This window comes from Leptosomus discolor, chromosome Z, assembly GCF_034619465.1.
Source record: "Leptosomus discolor isolate bLepDis1 chromosome Z, bLepDis1.hap2, whole genome shotgun sequence".
Lineage (NCBI taxonomy): Eukaryota > Metazoa > Chordata > Aves > Leptosomiformes > Leptosomidae > Leptosomus > Leptosomus discolor.
The window spans coordinates 5,099,690-5,115,177 of NC_141419.1; the positions used below are offsets into that span (position 1 = coordinate 5,099,690).

The 15,488-nt window shown below is 54.7% G+C and overlaps 1 protein-coding gene across 1 annotated transcript; it reads left to right on the forward strand.

Moving 5' to 3' along the window:
- Positions 1–2,516: 2,516 nt before the first annotated feature.
- HEYL (hes related family bHLH transcription factor with YRPW motif like) lies at positions 2,517–9,681 on the forward strand. The gene is made up of 5 exons (XM_086480245.1): positions 2,517–2,596; positions 6,366–6,432; positions 6,904–6,987; positions 7,470–7,551; positions 9,014–9,681. The coding sequence occupies exons 1-5, from the start codon at positions 2,517–2,519 to the stop codon at positions 9,679–9,681; spliced, it is 981 nt and encodes a 326-aa protein (XP_086336371.1).
- Positions 9,682–15,488: the final 5,807 nt, after the last annotated feature.

The window sequence follows — 15,488 nt, forward strand, 5'->3', positions numbered from 1 at the left end:
CCCTTGTCCGCAGCGGGGTAGGTCTGCCCGCTCTCTCCCGCGAGACACGGGCGATGCTTAGTGAAACCTGGCTTCCCTCACACACAGCTAAGCCCGTTTAATCCTTCCCTGTCGTCCCCATTGAACCGACCTGCGAGGGGTCTCAGCACCGTCTCCGCTTCGGCTGCTTCGCACGCAGCTAATCCTGGGGTGGTTCAGATGGCCCTCACAATCCCCGGGGCTCGCTGGGGGCGATTATAAACGACTCTCCAGGAGCACAGGCTGGAAAACGGATCCGATTACAGGAGAAGTGAGTTTTGGGGCCCCCGCTCTGTTCATAATGAAGTGTAATCCTAGAAAAACATGTTGCCAATTACACTTCAATTGAACCCAGATAATGATGCTTAGACAAGGCCCAGAAAAGATGGAGTCTGGACAGTGAATTCCTTTCTAATAGAGAAGAAAAGTGTTCCTCCGTGGCAGGTCTGGGCTCCACTTGGTTCAGGCAAGAGCCTGAAATAACCAATCTCTGGATCCCATTTAAATGGTTTTATCAGTGCAAAGAGTATTAATCTCCCAAAAACACATGTTTATGGGAAGTTTAGTTTGGAGATGTATGTGTTTTTAACTGAAATCACTTTGGAAAGGGAGGAGCAGTGGGTCTCAAAATTGCTAAAATAACACATTTCTAATTCTTCTCGTTCAAAGTAACTTTTCATTTTGAAATGTAAGCTAGCAACAGCTTGGTTTCTTGACCACTTTTTATAGGGAAAACAAAACATCAAAATTATAGAAACAAAGTGCTATAACCTAAAGCAAATGTTTTATTCTCTTTTTTTTTGTTTTTTTTGTTTGTTTGTTTACAAACACTTCTGACATGTCAGTTTTCCATGCCAGCGCAGGATGGCTGGTTCAGGTCTCTGTTGTTTTACTTTGGGAGGGAGGACTGAGTGGTTCAGTCTCAAAAAATGGTCACAGGAGGCTGTGCCTTCCTCAGCCCCTGTGTGCCAGGCCGGGACAGGACAGACATGGGTGAAGGGCAGGCGGTAGCTGGCATTTGGCTTTTACAGGAGCTGCTTACGAGGTGCTGGGGGATTGCAGGCGTCTCGGGGTTGGCGGGTGCAGTGCGGGGGAGCTGGCAGAGATGGCTGAGGCAGATAGGGAGCACCCAACCACGCGGCTGGGCGCCTCTGTGCACGGGAGACGGGTGGCGGGTTGGTTTGGCTGGCCCGAGCGGCGACGGGCTGTTATCGCTGCCACGGTCTTTGCAAAAAGGCTTTGGGAAACCCACGTGTTGCCAGATCTCAGCGCTGATTATTTTTTTCAAAATAAAAGGCATTATTTTTGTACTGCGAACCTCCACTTCAGCTCTCTCCCTCCTCCCCTCTCTCTCTCTCTCTCTCCCACACGCACACGTTTTTGCTGCCTTGGGGGATTTTAGCAGCTCAGGGCTCTGAAAAACAGACTCCTACCTCCTTCCCACAAGCTCAGGGAAAGCGAGATGCTCTCTAGATGCCGGGCTGCGGGTCAAAGTTTCCAGCATTATGGAATGAGACAAGAAAAGAGCAATTCATTCTAGTGTCATAAAACCTAAAGTTGGGCTGTGGCCGGTTTGTTTTACAGGGTAGGTCTCAAATGCCCTGGCAGTGCCATGAGCTGGCACTTGAAGATGCTCCAAGGCTGTGGGAGCGTGGCAGGGGGCCGAGCTCCCGGCGGGACCACCGCGGCACAGTGCCAGGGTGCCGAACCCACACCGACACCTCGGAGTGTGGTGCCACCGCTGCCGTCCCGGCCCTCGGCTGTGGCCACTGATTAATCCCAGGCGAGGGCCCTTTGAGCGGCGTCCTCAAACAGCACCGCGCTTCGAATAAGCTGGTTTCCATCTGAATCATAAGTCTCCAAAAGTGCCTGCGCCGCGCAGAGCTGGGCAGACATGTGTGTGCGTGTGGGGCTGGATGTTGATTTTTCCCTGAAACAACTCAAGGCTTTATCAGTCCCATCTCTTTCCCACGGTTTTCTGTTGCCAGTGAGGTCACTGGTCCCTTTAAACTGGGGCTGAGGCCAATGTGCAGCGGGTGGAAGGGGGGCCGTGGGCAGAAGGGGGGGACATGAGACGGTTCACACAGACTGTTCCTTTTACAGGAAGACTTGGGATTTCGACCAGCGAGCGGGAGGAGGCGGAGGGGGGGCCCTGGGAACCTGGGAGCGCCGGCGCGGCCGCGTAATCCGTCACTCCCGGGAGATGTCTCATTAACCCATTAACCAGGGAGGTTGGGGACGTGCTGGGAGGAGAGCGAGGGAGAAGCCGGGGGTGTGAAAGGCAGAGTGCGGGCAGGGGAGGAGCCGTGCGAGGCAGCCACGCACTGGGGCCAGCTCCTCCAGCGCAGCCCGGGGAGGGACAGCAGCACTTCCCCCCCCGAGGACGGCGGGGAAGGACGGCGGTGGCCTCCGGGGCAGCTTCGCCGAACCCACCGGCTTCTCCCCCAGCCTCCCCCCCCCCCCGCGGGGACGAGGCCACCCGGTTGCCGCCTGCGAGGATGAAGCGGCTGTGCGAGGAGAGCTCGTCCGACACGGAGTCGGACGGCACCATCGACGTGGGCCGGGAGGAGGAGTACAGGTGAGGAGGACGCGGCGCCGGCGGAGCTGCCGCCCCGGGGACTGGGCACTGGGGCGAAGTCGGGTTTTGGGGGTCCCCGCGGCGGGGCAGTTGGGGGTCCTGCGGGGAGCGCAGGCTGCGGAGCGGGGTCCCCGGCGCCGGGCACGGCGGTGGCGGCAGCTCCCTGCGAGCTTCTCGGGGCGGCGGAGTTCGGCGCTGGCCGGGGCATGGCACGGGAGAGCACCGGGCTCCGCCGCGGACTCACCGGGAGTCGCCTGGCACCTCGCTTAACCCCTTCGGGCTGGGCTGGTCCTGCCTTGGGCAAGGACGGGCCGGGGGCAGGCTGGATCGCTCCGGCGTGCAAGTGTGGGCTGATGCCGGCCGTAGGACCGAGCCAGCGAGGAAATCCAGGTCGTAACACAAGTATTAAAGCTGCGTTACGAGCCGATCGCGTTCAAGAAAATGTCTCGTTAAAGCCAGCGGGATTGCCTTCTCCTGCCAGGTGGGGAGAAGGGCAGCGCTGATCTTCCTGAGCGGCAGCCCGGTTGCTCGCAGGTCTCTGCACCCCGAGATGGGGTAGTCGTGTCGTGTCCCCCCTACCCCGAGAGCAAAGACAACCCCCCCCCCCCCCCTAGAGCTGCAGTCCCAGCTATCCAAGGGCTCCCCGGGGAATGTGGAAGGAACGAGGAGGTTTTGCATGAGAAACGCTTCTGCTCTGCTGATGCGTTTGTAATGCACCAGCTGGGGCTTTGATCTTCAATAAAGAGGGAGCCCGTGGTGCCTGGCCAGCGAAGGGTACCCCGCTTTAAGCGCACCTTTCTTTAATCCTGCACTTTCAGCACCGCAGTTCGCAGGCTCCATCCCACCCGTGCTGAGCTGCAGTTTCGGCTCTGGGGCTTTGCTACTTGGTGAAATAGTGAGGACAGGACCTCTGCACGGTTCCCCAGGCGATGTCCTCGGGCTTCACCGCGCTCCCCTGGGCTGCGGCTCTGCTGGCAAAGGGCATCCCCAGGCCGGGTTCCCATGCTGTGTCAGCCGTTCGCGGGCATGCCCGGGCTCTGAGCGTGCAGACGGCGCTGGGGATGAAGGAAGGGCTCTGTTATTTGTTCTCGTCCAAAAATCAGCTGCTTTTGAACTCGTGTTTCAGTAGCCAAGTGTCTCCCTCCCTCCGTGTCCAGCGAGGCCCCAGATGAATTCATTCCCTTTTTGCCGCTTGGGATCCTGAGCGGAGAAGTCGCCCTGCCTGGTGCCAAGCCAAGGTTCTGATGGGGCTGAATTCATGAGTCTGCTTCTCACCGATACGGCCACAGCAGAGTCAGGCGTGTCCGATGTGTGATGTCGTGCACAAATTCACTGACCCCTTACGCAGTTTCCAAGTGCATCAATATTTAACCTACTGCATGTGAACTATATCCCACCTCTTTACATCAGCGCAGCACGCTGAGTCTATAGTACCCCGATGGATGAAATAGAGGAATTGTCATAATGTTTTTATTTCAGTGAACAGTAACAATGAATTTTTGATCCCTCTCTGGTGCTGCTGACACGTTTGTCTTCTCAAGCCAGTCGTAGAACCAGGCAGTGCTGTGATCTGGTGGTATTTGTATACGTGTATATTGTTGCTCGCGTCACGCAAACACATGGCCACAAGAGCTGTTCCTGCCCTGTCGAGTTTACACCCCAAGTAATGCGGTTCTGCAGGGGACACTGGCGGATCGGGCAAAATGAGACACTTCCAGGTGGGGAGCGAGGTGGAGCGATTAGGGCAGAGGGAGGCAGTCAGGCTGTCTGGCTGGGGTTCACAGCCCATTACCCATCGGTCGAGTGGGTAGGGCAAACCAGTTCCCCTGTAGAGCGGGGATGAGTCACGCCGGGTGTGAGGCTTGGTTCAGTGCGCGTAGCAAGTTTAGACTTCGGGGTCACTGCCGAAGTGCAAGATGCTGCTTGGTTTTGGGGAGGTTTGGGGGTTTTTTGCTTTTTGTTTTGAATGAACAGCAAAAGTTACGCTGTAAATTATAAAATGCAAAAGTTTTAATCATCGGAGAATACAGTTACGGTCTCTTTTATGTGGTTCAAATCTGTCAAACACATTTAAAAAATATATTTTGCAGTAAGCTAGGTCTTTATATCCACATCTGGAACTGTAGCTCACAAAAAGCAACGCATTCAGACAGCTCTGTGAAAAAAGTTTCAAAATTCCCTGTTACAGGCTCCTTGAGCGCGTACTCCGCGTTCCTGTGCTGCCAGGCGAACTCAGTACCTACCCCCTGCGCGTATAGTGCCCTGGTGTCCGCGCAGAGCCCGTTTTCACATCGTACGTGCTCACCGTACGTGCGTTTATGCATACTGGCAACGCGTGTTCGTACTTGCGAAGCCAGCAGCACCTATGCCCAGAGAGAGCCCACCCAGCAGACATTCAGATAGGGTACCTGTGTGGAGATGAGTGGAGCTGTCAGCAGAAGAACGTGTTATTTCGTCCGATTGTGTAAAACCACTTCTGAAAGCACCTCACTTGGGCCTAGCAAAATGTATTTTTAATGGGCTGAGTTTGGTCTAGTTTTTGGCTTGCTGTGCAGACAGCGCTGTCTCTGCAGAAACATCTTTAATAGACTGCTATTAAAATGCTTCGTCAAACTGAAAAATATTTTGATTTGGTGGGGTGAACCCAAATGCCGCTTTCCAGATTTGTACATCTTACGCAGCCTCCGAGTCCCCCCGGAGCGCTGCGCTGGCCAGGGTTGCAGCCTGTCGTCTCGCCTGCGTGTTAACAACCCTGCACCGAGTTTCGTAAGGTGCAGAAACAGCCGTGAGCTTTCCAGAGGGAGAGCCCTGCTTGGGGGAGGTGAAAGGTGGCCCAGCCACCTCTCCCTCAGCAGAGGGGTTTTGCTCCAAGGAGTTTCCCAAGCCCGGTTTTCCATCGTTATGGAGACTTCATCTCCGTGGGGACCTTGGGATTGAACTTTGCCTTCCCTGTGCATGTCTAGCGCTGATCTTTGGTGTCTTTAGCCTCAGCCGTGCCCACCAGGCACAGGATGGTTTATGGGGACCTTCTCCTTAGCCTGTCTCCCCGTGTCCCTCGAGCACAGCTGGGCCCCGGGGCTGTCACCCAGCAGGCAGTGTCCCTGCTCCGTCATCTCCTGCCGGGTGTTCCCCCTGCCCAGGTCCTGGCCCCTCTCTGTCTGGTTTAGGGCTCTCCATGCGTTTAGAATACCACGGCCCACCCCAAAAATTGTGGTTTGTGAAGCGACTCTGCAGGAAGCCCTCAGAAACCACATCAACGCTGCCGTTGGCCTCACCCTGAGGAGCGACCAGCCCTTTGCTGCCGCCCTGGGTGGGAGCTCAGATACACGCTTGTGCTATCGCAGCTCTGAGATGCAAAGCCCTGCAGACAGGGCAGGCTCAGACACGAGAGCCGGGAGGTTTACACACGGAGGAAAAAAAAGGCCACGACTCCAGAGCTCAGATGGCTGCTTTTCCAGCCCTGTGGAGATGCCAGCACGGGCTGAGACAGAAGGAGATATGTGCCTGGTAGCAGATGGACAGTTGATGCAGAAATCTCTCCCAAGCTGGTGGGAGACCCTCAGAGGGGAGAGAGTGGGATTTGAGTCTCTGCTTGGCTCCCTGTCCCCAATTCCTGAGCTCTGTGTTGTGGGTAAAAATGAGTTGGGAACCACAGAAGACATTATTCATGGAGGGGAAACTGCAGATGGCAAACGTGTGTAAAGCATATGTGTAACGGAGGTTTCTCTCCAGCTAGCGCATGAAATGATTCCCGCTTCTTCCTTTCCAGCCATGTTTCCAGGTCTGTGTCTCCCACTACGACATCTCAGATACAAGCCAGGAAGAAGAGGAGAGGGGTGAGCCTCTTTTACATTGACCAGGGTGGCTGTGCTGTGTCTCTCTGGGGGGTCAGGCTGGTCCCGACTGTGTGCCCGGGCTTCCCGTGACACCCTCTGTGTGTAGTGGGGTGCTGTTGGGAACATCCTTATTGTGGACACACAGTGCAAAATCGACTTCCCACTGTTCCCTGCTCCATCTCCTGCACAACTCTCCCCACAGCCAACTGGAGATTTTTTTTTTTTTACAGAGGTTTGGTCTCCAATCTGGCAGAAAGGGGTAGGGGTGGAGGAGAACGACTTCACCTGGGGTCATCACACCAGTCAGATGATGTTTCTTTGCTCAGCTTTTGCACCCAAAGCATTTACTTATAGCGCCCTGTTCAAAGCACCTCTCTCGACCTGCCATAGCTGCTAATGAGGGCTTTAGACCCGTGACCTGTGGCCATAAATGACCGTGGTTTCTTCTCTCCACTTGGAAATCTCCCGCAGATCATTGAGAAGCGGCGCCGCGACCGTATCAACAGCAGCCTCTCCGAGCTGCGGCGCCTGGTGCCCACTGCCTTCGAGAAGCAGGTGTGTGTGCCCGTGATTTCCACCCATCCTCCCGTGCGGGCTGCGCTTCAGCAGCGTTAAGGGTAGAGCGCTCAGAATGAGAAAGTCTGGAGCAATGCTATGTCTTTCTTATCATCATCACTTCAGGGAGTAAGTAGGTGGTGAAGCTGGGTGGTAAAACAATATTAACAAATATTCAGGAGCCCTGGGGAGGATAAATTCAATCCAGAAAGTGTTTTGCAGATATGAAGACACACAGAAATGGGGATTTTCCATTTGCATTGGGGCATCTTGGGAAGGAGCTCCTTTTTCTACTCACTTGATGTAAAAAACAGAGCCAATGCCCTGGATGGATGCCCTGCTCCAATTTGAGTGCTCCTGGGCTTCAGGAAGGTTTCCGGGGGGGGGAGGTCATTGGGCAAAACGCAGCTCCTAAGAGGCACAAAACCCTAGACCATAAAATGATGAATTGCTCTTTTTTTTTTCCTGCTCCCCACACACAGGGGTCTTCCAAGCTGGAGAAGGCAGAAATTCTACAAATGACAGTAGATCACTTAAAAATGCTTCATGCCACTGGAGGAACAGGTAAGAACGGCTCTTATAAGCATACGGGTGAGGTGAAAACTGGGAAGGGAAATTCCCCATCAGCCTCAGCAGCAAGCAATATCTTGATGCTGGTGTGCCTTGCTGACACCAGCCAGCACCAGAGCGAATGCTGCCCTGCCTGCTTCCCAAGGGAAGTATTTTTTGAGGGAGGGCAGATGGACGTTTCCTGCCTTGTTGTTTTTCTTATGTCTAACATATGGGTCAGCATCCCATGCGTCCATTTGGCAGACTGGGCTACGTGGGACAGCAAGTCCCACAGACCCTCAGGGACGGCACCGTTGCCGCTGTCACACACCCCACTAAAAGCTGTCCAGCCAGAGACGTGCTCAGTCCTGCTCAGAAATGGAGCCTGCTTCCAGAAAACCGATACTAAACTCTTTACCTCCACCCTGGGATACATTTCCTGCAGAGGCTGAATTCTGCATGGGGACTCTGCAAATAAACAAGGCTTTTTTCCCTTTCTGTCCTTTTTTTTTTGTGTCTCTCGGTTGTTATAAGAAGAGAGAGGGAGCCCTGTGCAAAATTCAACAAAGGTCTTATTTGTTCTAAGACCTCAGTACAGACCCTCTGTCCTGTTCCAGTTAACAGGATGGAGATCACAGCTCCACTAAAGAAGCCTCTGGCTTGCTTACCACCCATTTTTGGCTTGCTGGGGACATTGCTGGCATCCAGGCTTTGGTTCAGCGCTGTAACTTGGTCTGGAACATTTGTTTAGATATTCAGTTTGACTGCACTGCAACAAAGGGCTGTATTGTCACGGGAGACCCCGTCAAGCAAAGTGGTCCAGCGCTTCACTGTGCTGTGACATTCTCTGCTTTATTGCTTATCGTCTCATGAAGCTGTAAGTAGGGAGCAGAAGCCTAAAAATCAGCCGTCGGTTGCGTTTTACCTTGTTGATTTCTGTGGCTTTGAGCTTTCTCAGCCCAGCGGTTTTGGTTCTGCCACTGTCCTGTGTCCTTCACCCAGACATCTGTTTAAATGGAGTATAAGGAATGGTACCTAGGCAGAGGAAAATGGTGAATTGAGGAGACCCAGTGTCCCGCTGTTCTGCAGGACTGGGGATGGTCCGTTTGCAAAGAGAGACCCAGTGCCCATCTAGCCCACAGTCACGTCTCCAGCAGCGATAACTGATAGAGTCCAATAAGAGAAATTTCTTCCTTCTTGAGCACAGTTAATGAAACCTCTTACTTGTCTCACATGCTCGAGTAAGAGGCTTCATGACCCTGGCAGTTTTATCCCGATGAGATAACCACAGATGCTATTCTCATGCACGCAAACGTCCAGTCCTTTCGGACACCCACTTGGCTATCTGCTTCAGTAATATCAGACGGCAGCAAAGTGCCTCAAGTGAAATACACAGTGCACCAGAGAGGGTACTGAAACCGAAGCACATTCCTGAGCCCTGCATGGACTTACTGTCACCCGTGTCCTCTCCCTACAGGCTTCTTAGATGCTCGAGCTCTGGCCGTGGATTACAGGAGTATCGGCTTCCGCGAATGTCTCACTGAAGTTGTCAGGTACCTGGGCATCCTCGAGGGTCAAAACGCTGCCGACCCCATCCGGCTGCGACTCCTCTCCCACCTGAATAATTATGTGGCAGAAATGGAGCCTTCGCCAGTGGCCACTTCCCTCCTGCCCATCCAGACGTGGCCATGGTCCTTCCTCCACAGCGCTGCTGGCCCCGTGCAAATCCCCAGGAGGGAGGCTGCTCCCGCTCCGGTTGTTTTGACTGCATCTTCCCTGGCTTACCCAAGCCCTGCTGTGAGGCCAGCCCCGCTTCGCCGTGTCCCCAGCGACATGCTGCCATCCCGCCGAAGCTTCCTGGCCAGCAGGATGGCCTCTTCCAGCCGGAGGGCCCGAGGCGCGGGCTCATCCACAGCCGTAGCAGCCGTGCCCAGGATGCCGTCGCCAGCGGGCGTATTGAGAGAGGGCTCGTCCAAGAGCAGCCAGATTGCGACGTTCCTCTTCTCACCAGCCTCTGCCGGCATCCCCGTTCCACCGGCTTACACGGCGCCTCCCGCCTTGGGCGCTGCTGCGCAGGGACCCGGGATCAGGGTTGGGACATCCAGGATCTGCCGTTCCTGGGCAACTGAAATCGGGGCTTTCTGACCCTCCCCTCCCCTTCGGAGACAGGAATTCTTCAGCACTCATTGCCCACAGGCCTAAGAACAAACTTAGCCGAAAAGGCGTCTTTCCTGCTTTGCAGAAGCCAAGGATCCATAAAGAAAATGCTCTTTACTCTTCCCTCCCTCCTCGCACCGCCTTCCTTGCCTCACCATCACACGTCCTCTCCCTCGTGATGCCTGCAAACGTAAATCACATCCGATTTGATGCACTTGTCTGCACGCGGCTGTACTCCAGATCCTTCTGGCTACGAGGGAGGGGGCATATGTAGATCCCAACCCTGTTCCTCCCCCAGCAAAGCTCTCTGCAGAGCCCAGCGTTGCTCTCCTTTGGAAAACAGCCAGCCTTGAAATACTGTCATATTTCCTTGGGGACTCAGAGCTGCCAGAGACTTGCTCATGCTGATTCCCTGCGATGTGTCCCCCCAGCTGCGGCACCTAATTTTGGTGTGGTGGGACGGATGCAGCTCACCCCCCTCCTCAGCACTGCTGGCACCCAGCAAGGCAGGCTAGAGCCCCCCCAGCTCCCTTAGCGAACTGGCTGCCTGCTAATCCCCATGCTTTCCTCGCCGCATTACCAGCTTTTCCCACTTATGTGCCCTTAAGGTGGAGTGAGGCAACAGCTTAACAGAGCTCGTTCCCACAGCCGAGCCGAAATACCGCCGCGTCTGCAGGGCCTGTGCTGGGTCCCTGCACAAACCGTGCAGGAGCCTGCGCAGAGGGAGGCTTCTACAGCCCTTGCTCCGCACCGAGGTGTGAAGAGGCGAGACAGAGGATTTCAAAGGGACGTCTGTCATGGAGGGGAAGGCTCTGACGGCCAAAGTGAGAAGAAAAGGCCTTTCCCTCTGCCAGTCTCCCCGCTGGAGCCGTCTCTCCGCCATCCCCTGCTGAACAGCTGTGACTGCAAAGGGGGGGAATGGGTCAGACCAGCGTGCATTTGAAGTGCCTCCCTCGTTCTCTTAGCCCTGCACCCCTCACCCTCTCCTCCCACAATGTCTCTGTTTTCTTTCTTCAGCACCATGTTTTGGTCTCATGTTGCTCATCCCTCTCCTTCGGCCAGGATCAAAATCCACTGAGGTTTCACTGCAGACCTTGGCAAGCTCTGGGTCTGCACTTGTCCTGATTCCTGAGAGCTTTTTCTACCTTGGCCCGTGCGCCCCTAGATAACTGATGCAGCAGATATGCCTCTGCTCCTCCAGCTGTCCTCCCCTCCTCTCTTTTTTTTGGGCAGAAAGGAACAGAAACTTGAAGCTCTTGAGCCACCCTGCTCCTGTGCCACATCCCTAACTCCCATGGTGGACAGGGCAGGGTCTCCCAGTGCTCCCCATCGTCTGAACAGCCCCTACTCCCTGCATCTGTGCCTTGACTTGCTGGGATACACGTGCAGAATAGCCCACCCAGTTGCATGCCCACCTCTACAGCACTGTGACACGAGAAGAGAAAAGTGTGGAAAGGTCAGTGCAAAGAAAAAAGGTAAAAAAGAGGGAGAAGATCCCTCTTGAATGGGAGAGGCTCTCCCCACGCCTCAGGTCAAACGCACAGCCGGTTAGACTGTGTGGATGGGCTGGTGTGTTTTTGCGTTCCTACAGATTGTATCTGCCATGTGCATGTCTATGTATCTGCTATTGTTTTGAAAGTGAGTCCCTCCCAGTTGTTTTGACGAAAGTAATCGCACTTAACACACAGAAATGCCTCCGCTACTTCTCCTCACCCTTGTCCTGAAGTGCCAGAATCAGCCAGGAACAACATATTCCCTTTTAATACAGTCAGAGGAGGTCCTTGCAGACCCCAGGTGTTCCTGGCCAGCACGCTAGAGCTCACAGCAAGTAGCCCGGCCTCACTTTACACTGTGCAGAGCTGTTAGATTCATGAGCTGTGACATCCAGCAAAGGTGTCAAATAAAGTCTTTCAAACCCCTGCCCTGGTTGTGGAATGTAGTGTTGATGTGAATCTATTCTGCTAATCCAGCCTGCTTGGATGACTGCTCGCTTTGTGGCAGGTGAGCTTGAAAAGCTTCAAAAAAGGTAAGATGTAGCTTGTGAGGTAACATCCCTGCTGGTTGTTTTATAGCTGCTGCTCTTGGTGACTCTGGTCCCATGACTTTTTGCTTTGCAAACCACTACGTGAGTCAAAATCAGCCGGTGAGTCGCAACGCTTGCCCTGAGATTGGCAGTAATCCGTGGCTTGAGAACAAATCATTTCATTTAGCTACCAGCGTCCACAAAAATGTCAGGGAACAAATCGGGTCCAGCAGAGCCTTGCAGCCAGACACCAAAGTCTCGCCTCGGTCTCCTGACCCTTTGCAGGCAGGACCAGAATAATCCCTGCTGCATCTTGCTGTCGGGAAATGCTTTGGACTGAACAATGAGCCACAGCTGAGAGCTTGTCTCTATTTTGTGGAAAGGACCAGTAAATGATCTTTCTCGTGAAAGATGCTGGGAGAATTTTCTGGGGAATGGTGGGAATTCGACTTCCTTTCCCATAACTCCTCCTTGCTGCAAAATGCCTTTCAAAACCGCCCATAAATCCCTGCCTTAAGTGCTGTGTTGGGAATTGCTGGAAGGGAGCAACTGCAGCTGTGATGGGGTAACGCAGCATCCGTCTGGAAGCCGAGAGAAACTTCAAGAGCAATAATAGGGCTATTGATGATGGGTTGTCCCGCTGGTGCCTGGGCTGCCCCGACCCGGCTGGAGGCGGCGGTGGGAGCTCAGTGCTCTGGTGTGGCCTCGGCCAGAGCGAGGAACCAAATTACCCTCCGTGGGAGGCAGGCTTACAAACCAGCCCCGCAGGCTACAGTGGTAAAACAAAACAGAGACAGTGAAAAAAACCCACTTCCTGATCTCTACTGATCAAACGGGAGCCGGGGCGGGTGGCAGGGCATCGGTTCAGGCCCGTGGGGTTTTCTCCCCACAGCAACATGGTGATTAGAGCAGTAGCCCGGGACTGAGCTTCATTTTTTTTTCCCAGGGTTTTCGTTAGCCTAAACGTCTCCTCTAACATATCCTGGCAACTTTTGATCTACCCTGTAGGGGAAATCCCCGAACTCTCCGCGCACTCTCTTCATCCTTGTTCTTCAGGCAAAAAACCATAATGAAGGGGCCTATGGGAACGCGTGGGCTGCGTTCGGCGCAGTCCGGCCGGGGTTGCTCGGTGGCATGCAGCAGCGTTGAACACCTCTCCAGCTCCAACAGCGGCAAAGCTGGGACAGAACAGGGTCCTGATGAACGACCCTTCGCCTGCTCCTTGGAGGGGACAAGGCCACTTGCAGGCTGTGGGAGATTTGTTATACAGCAGGTGCTCTAGCAGCGAGCGAGTCCCGCTCTCCCAAATTCCCCTGCGTGGAAAATGTTGCTTACTTCAGTTCTGGGCGAAATGCTCTCTCTCCCTCCTACACGTCTGGGTTTTTCTGCCTGTGGTGCAATCCCGGCCTGCCCTCTGCTGGTAAAATCCCACAGCTAAGGAGGAGAAATCCTAAACCAGGGTCAGCATTTGGTTGAAAACTTGCCGTCCGTGTTGAAAAATGGATGATCTTTTACGATGACCCTCAGCGACTGAGATACCACTCAGACACAGGGAAGCGGAGTGGCTCGGGAGGCGTCTGGGTGATGGGTCTCACACCGGCATCATTGATGGGGACAGACTGGGGGATGAAGACAGTAAAGGATGTAACCTTTGCTCCAGGCACTGATGAAGGTCTTGAGAGGGTGAACTGGGAGGATCTCGGGCATTGCTGGTCACCGGGGGCAGCTGCACTCGTGTGTCGAGGGTGCCAAGAGCAGTGGGGTCCCCGGGGCAGTTGTGGGCCCTTGTGGGCAGAGGGTACCCGGAGCCCACCAGTTCGTGTCGGGAGTGAAGAGGACCAAGAATGAGGCAGGGCTGTAGTGGTGTGCATGGTGTCCCCCGGCAGGGGCCACAAATGTCAATAAACATGTTTCAAATAAAGGCCATTCTCAGTGCAGCCACAGCAGATGCTTGCAGCCGAAGGGCGTTTTATGTGGAAACATGTTCTTCGAGCTCTGCTGTGTTTTGACCTTAGCTGTCAGAGCGGGAGCCACTCTGAATTCCTTCCACAGCAAGACGCTTGCCTCAGCCAGTTGTTTCCCAGCTGAGGAGACGCCGGGCTGCAGAGGTCCGAGGCACAAAACAGTGCCAGGCACTGGGCGCAATCCCACCAGTGCGTACCAGTGCTATGGGCGTTGGGAGGAAGATGATGAGCTCAGGAGGAGGATGATTTGTGTCTTGTCTTTAGAAAATAATTTGGACTGAAAATATTGCAAAATACTACAATTTACTTTGCTATTGTTACCTTTTGTTCTGCTACCCTCGATTATTCCACTGTAATGAAGGGATAGGCATCATATCCCATTTTTATGACACCATCGTAACCCACTTCTAAAGCAAATTAAAGGCAATGTCATGTAGAATTGAAAAGCCCCAGCAGACCAGCTACCAGCCTCTGTAGACTTGGTCCCCCTTAACAGGACATCCATGGTGCCTGAAGGTCACCGATGAATCACCGAATCCCGCGCTGCTGTGTCCTCACGCTCTGCTGAAGATGCTGGAAATAGATAATTACGGGTCTCCCTGGAGCTGAATCTCGTGAGCGTGAAGCTATGGGACAGCGGTGGGGGGTGAATCCCTCTCTTAGTTCCAGTGGCTTTCTTCTGTATTTGGAGTTGTTCAACCCTCACCCTGGGAAGAGGGACTGACAGCTCGCTTCCCCAGGGAGATGTTGAGGACCCTTGGTCCCACTCCAAGACAGCCCATGATGTGAGCTGGCGCAGTGCCGGGGCTGCCGCAGGAACTCGCACTTATTCGAGGAAAAATTAGGCTCCAAAGACAAGGAGGCTGTGGTGATGGCTCCAGCTACGGCCGTTCCTCAGCTCACTGCCAGCACCACCTCCAAAACCATAGCTTGGACCAGCGAGAAAAATTATCCCAGAGGAATTATTCACTCTCCTGGTGCATTCCTCTCCTTGTCCCGCTCCTTGCCCTGGTCCCAGCCCCATGGCCCTACTCTCTCCAGGAGGCTACCCTGTTTTTCATGGCAGGTTTGAGCTGCCCTGTGAGACATCTACATGCAAAGGATGGGGACGAGTTGGAAAACAACCCCCAAAACACCCTTCTGGGGGGTGTTGCTGCAGGTGCATGTCCCTGCCAGCTGCCTGCAGAGGACCAGTTTGCCCTAAATCTGCCTTGCTGTGCAGGGACAAGACTTTGGTTTGGCTTGGGCCGCCATGGGATCAGTACATGGACTGGGCTGCGAGATTTCACAGCTGTCCTCCACACACACTGCCCCGGCACCATTTTTCATGGCAACTACATAGATTTGAAGGATTAGGAAGCTGTTGTGCTTGTTTATCGGGTTGATTGCTGGCTTGGGGGAGGTGGATGCCCCTGAGAGGTGAGGGGTGGATATTGCTGGGCAGCCTGAGGAAAACGAGTTCTCGCTGAGGAGCGGCGAGAAGGGCAGCGCCTGGCAGCGTGCTACTAGTCCCTCCTGGCGCTCGTTCATCGTGAGGGGCCACAACCACCCAGAGGATTTGCGATTCCTGGCGCTGGGAGCGGTTTGGAAAGAAACGGAGGCCCAGCTTGTCCTTGAGGACGCCGGAGCCAGCGCGACCGCAGGACAACCCCGAGGGGCCGCCATGTCCGGCGACGAGGGTCGGGCGACCCCAAAATGGCGGGCGGGGGCGCCGCGAACCCCCTCAGCGCAGCGCGGCCTGGCCCCGCCCCGCCCCGCCCCACCTCGTCCCGCCTCGCCTCAGGCCGGGCGGGCGGCGGTCCTCCCCC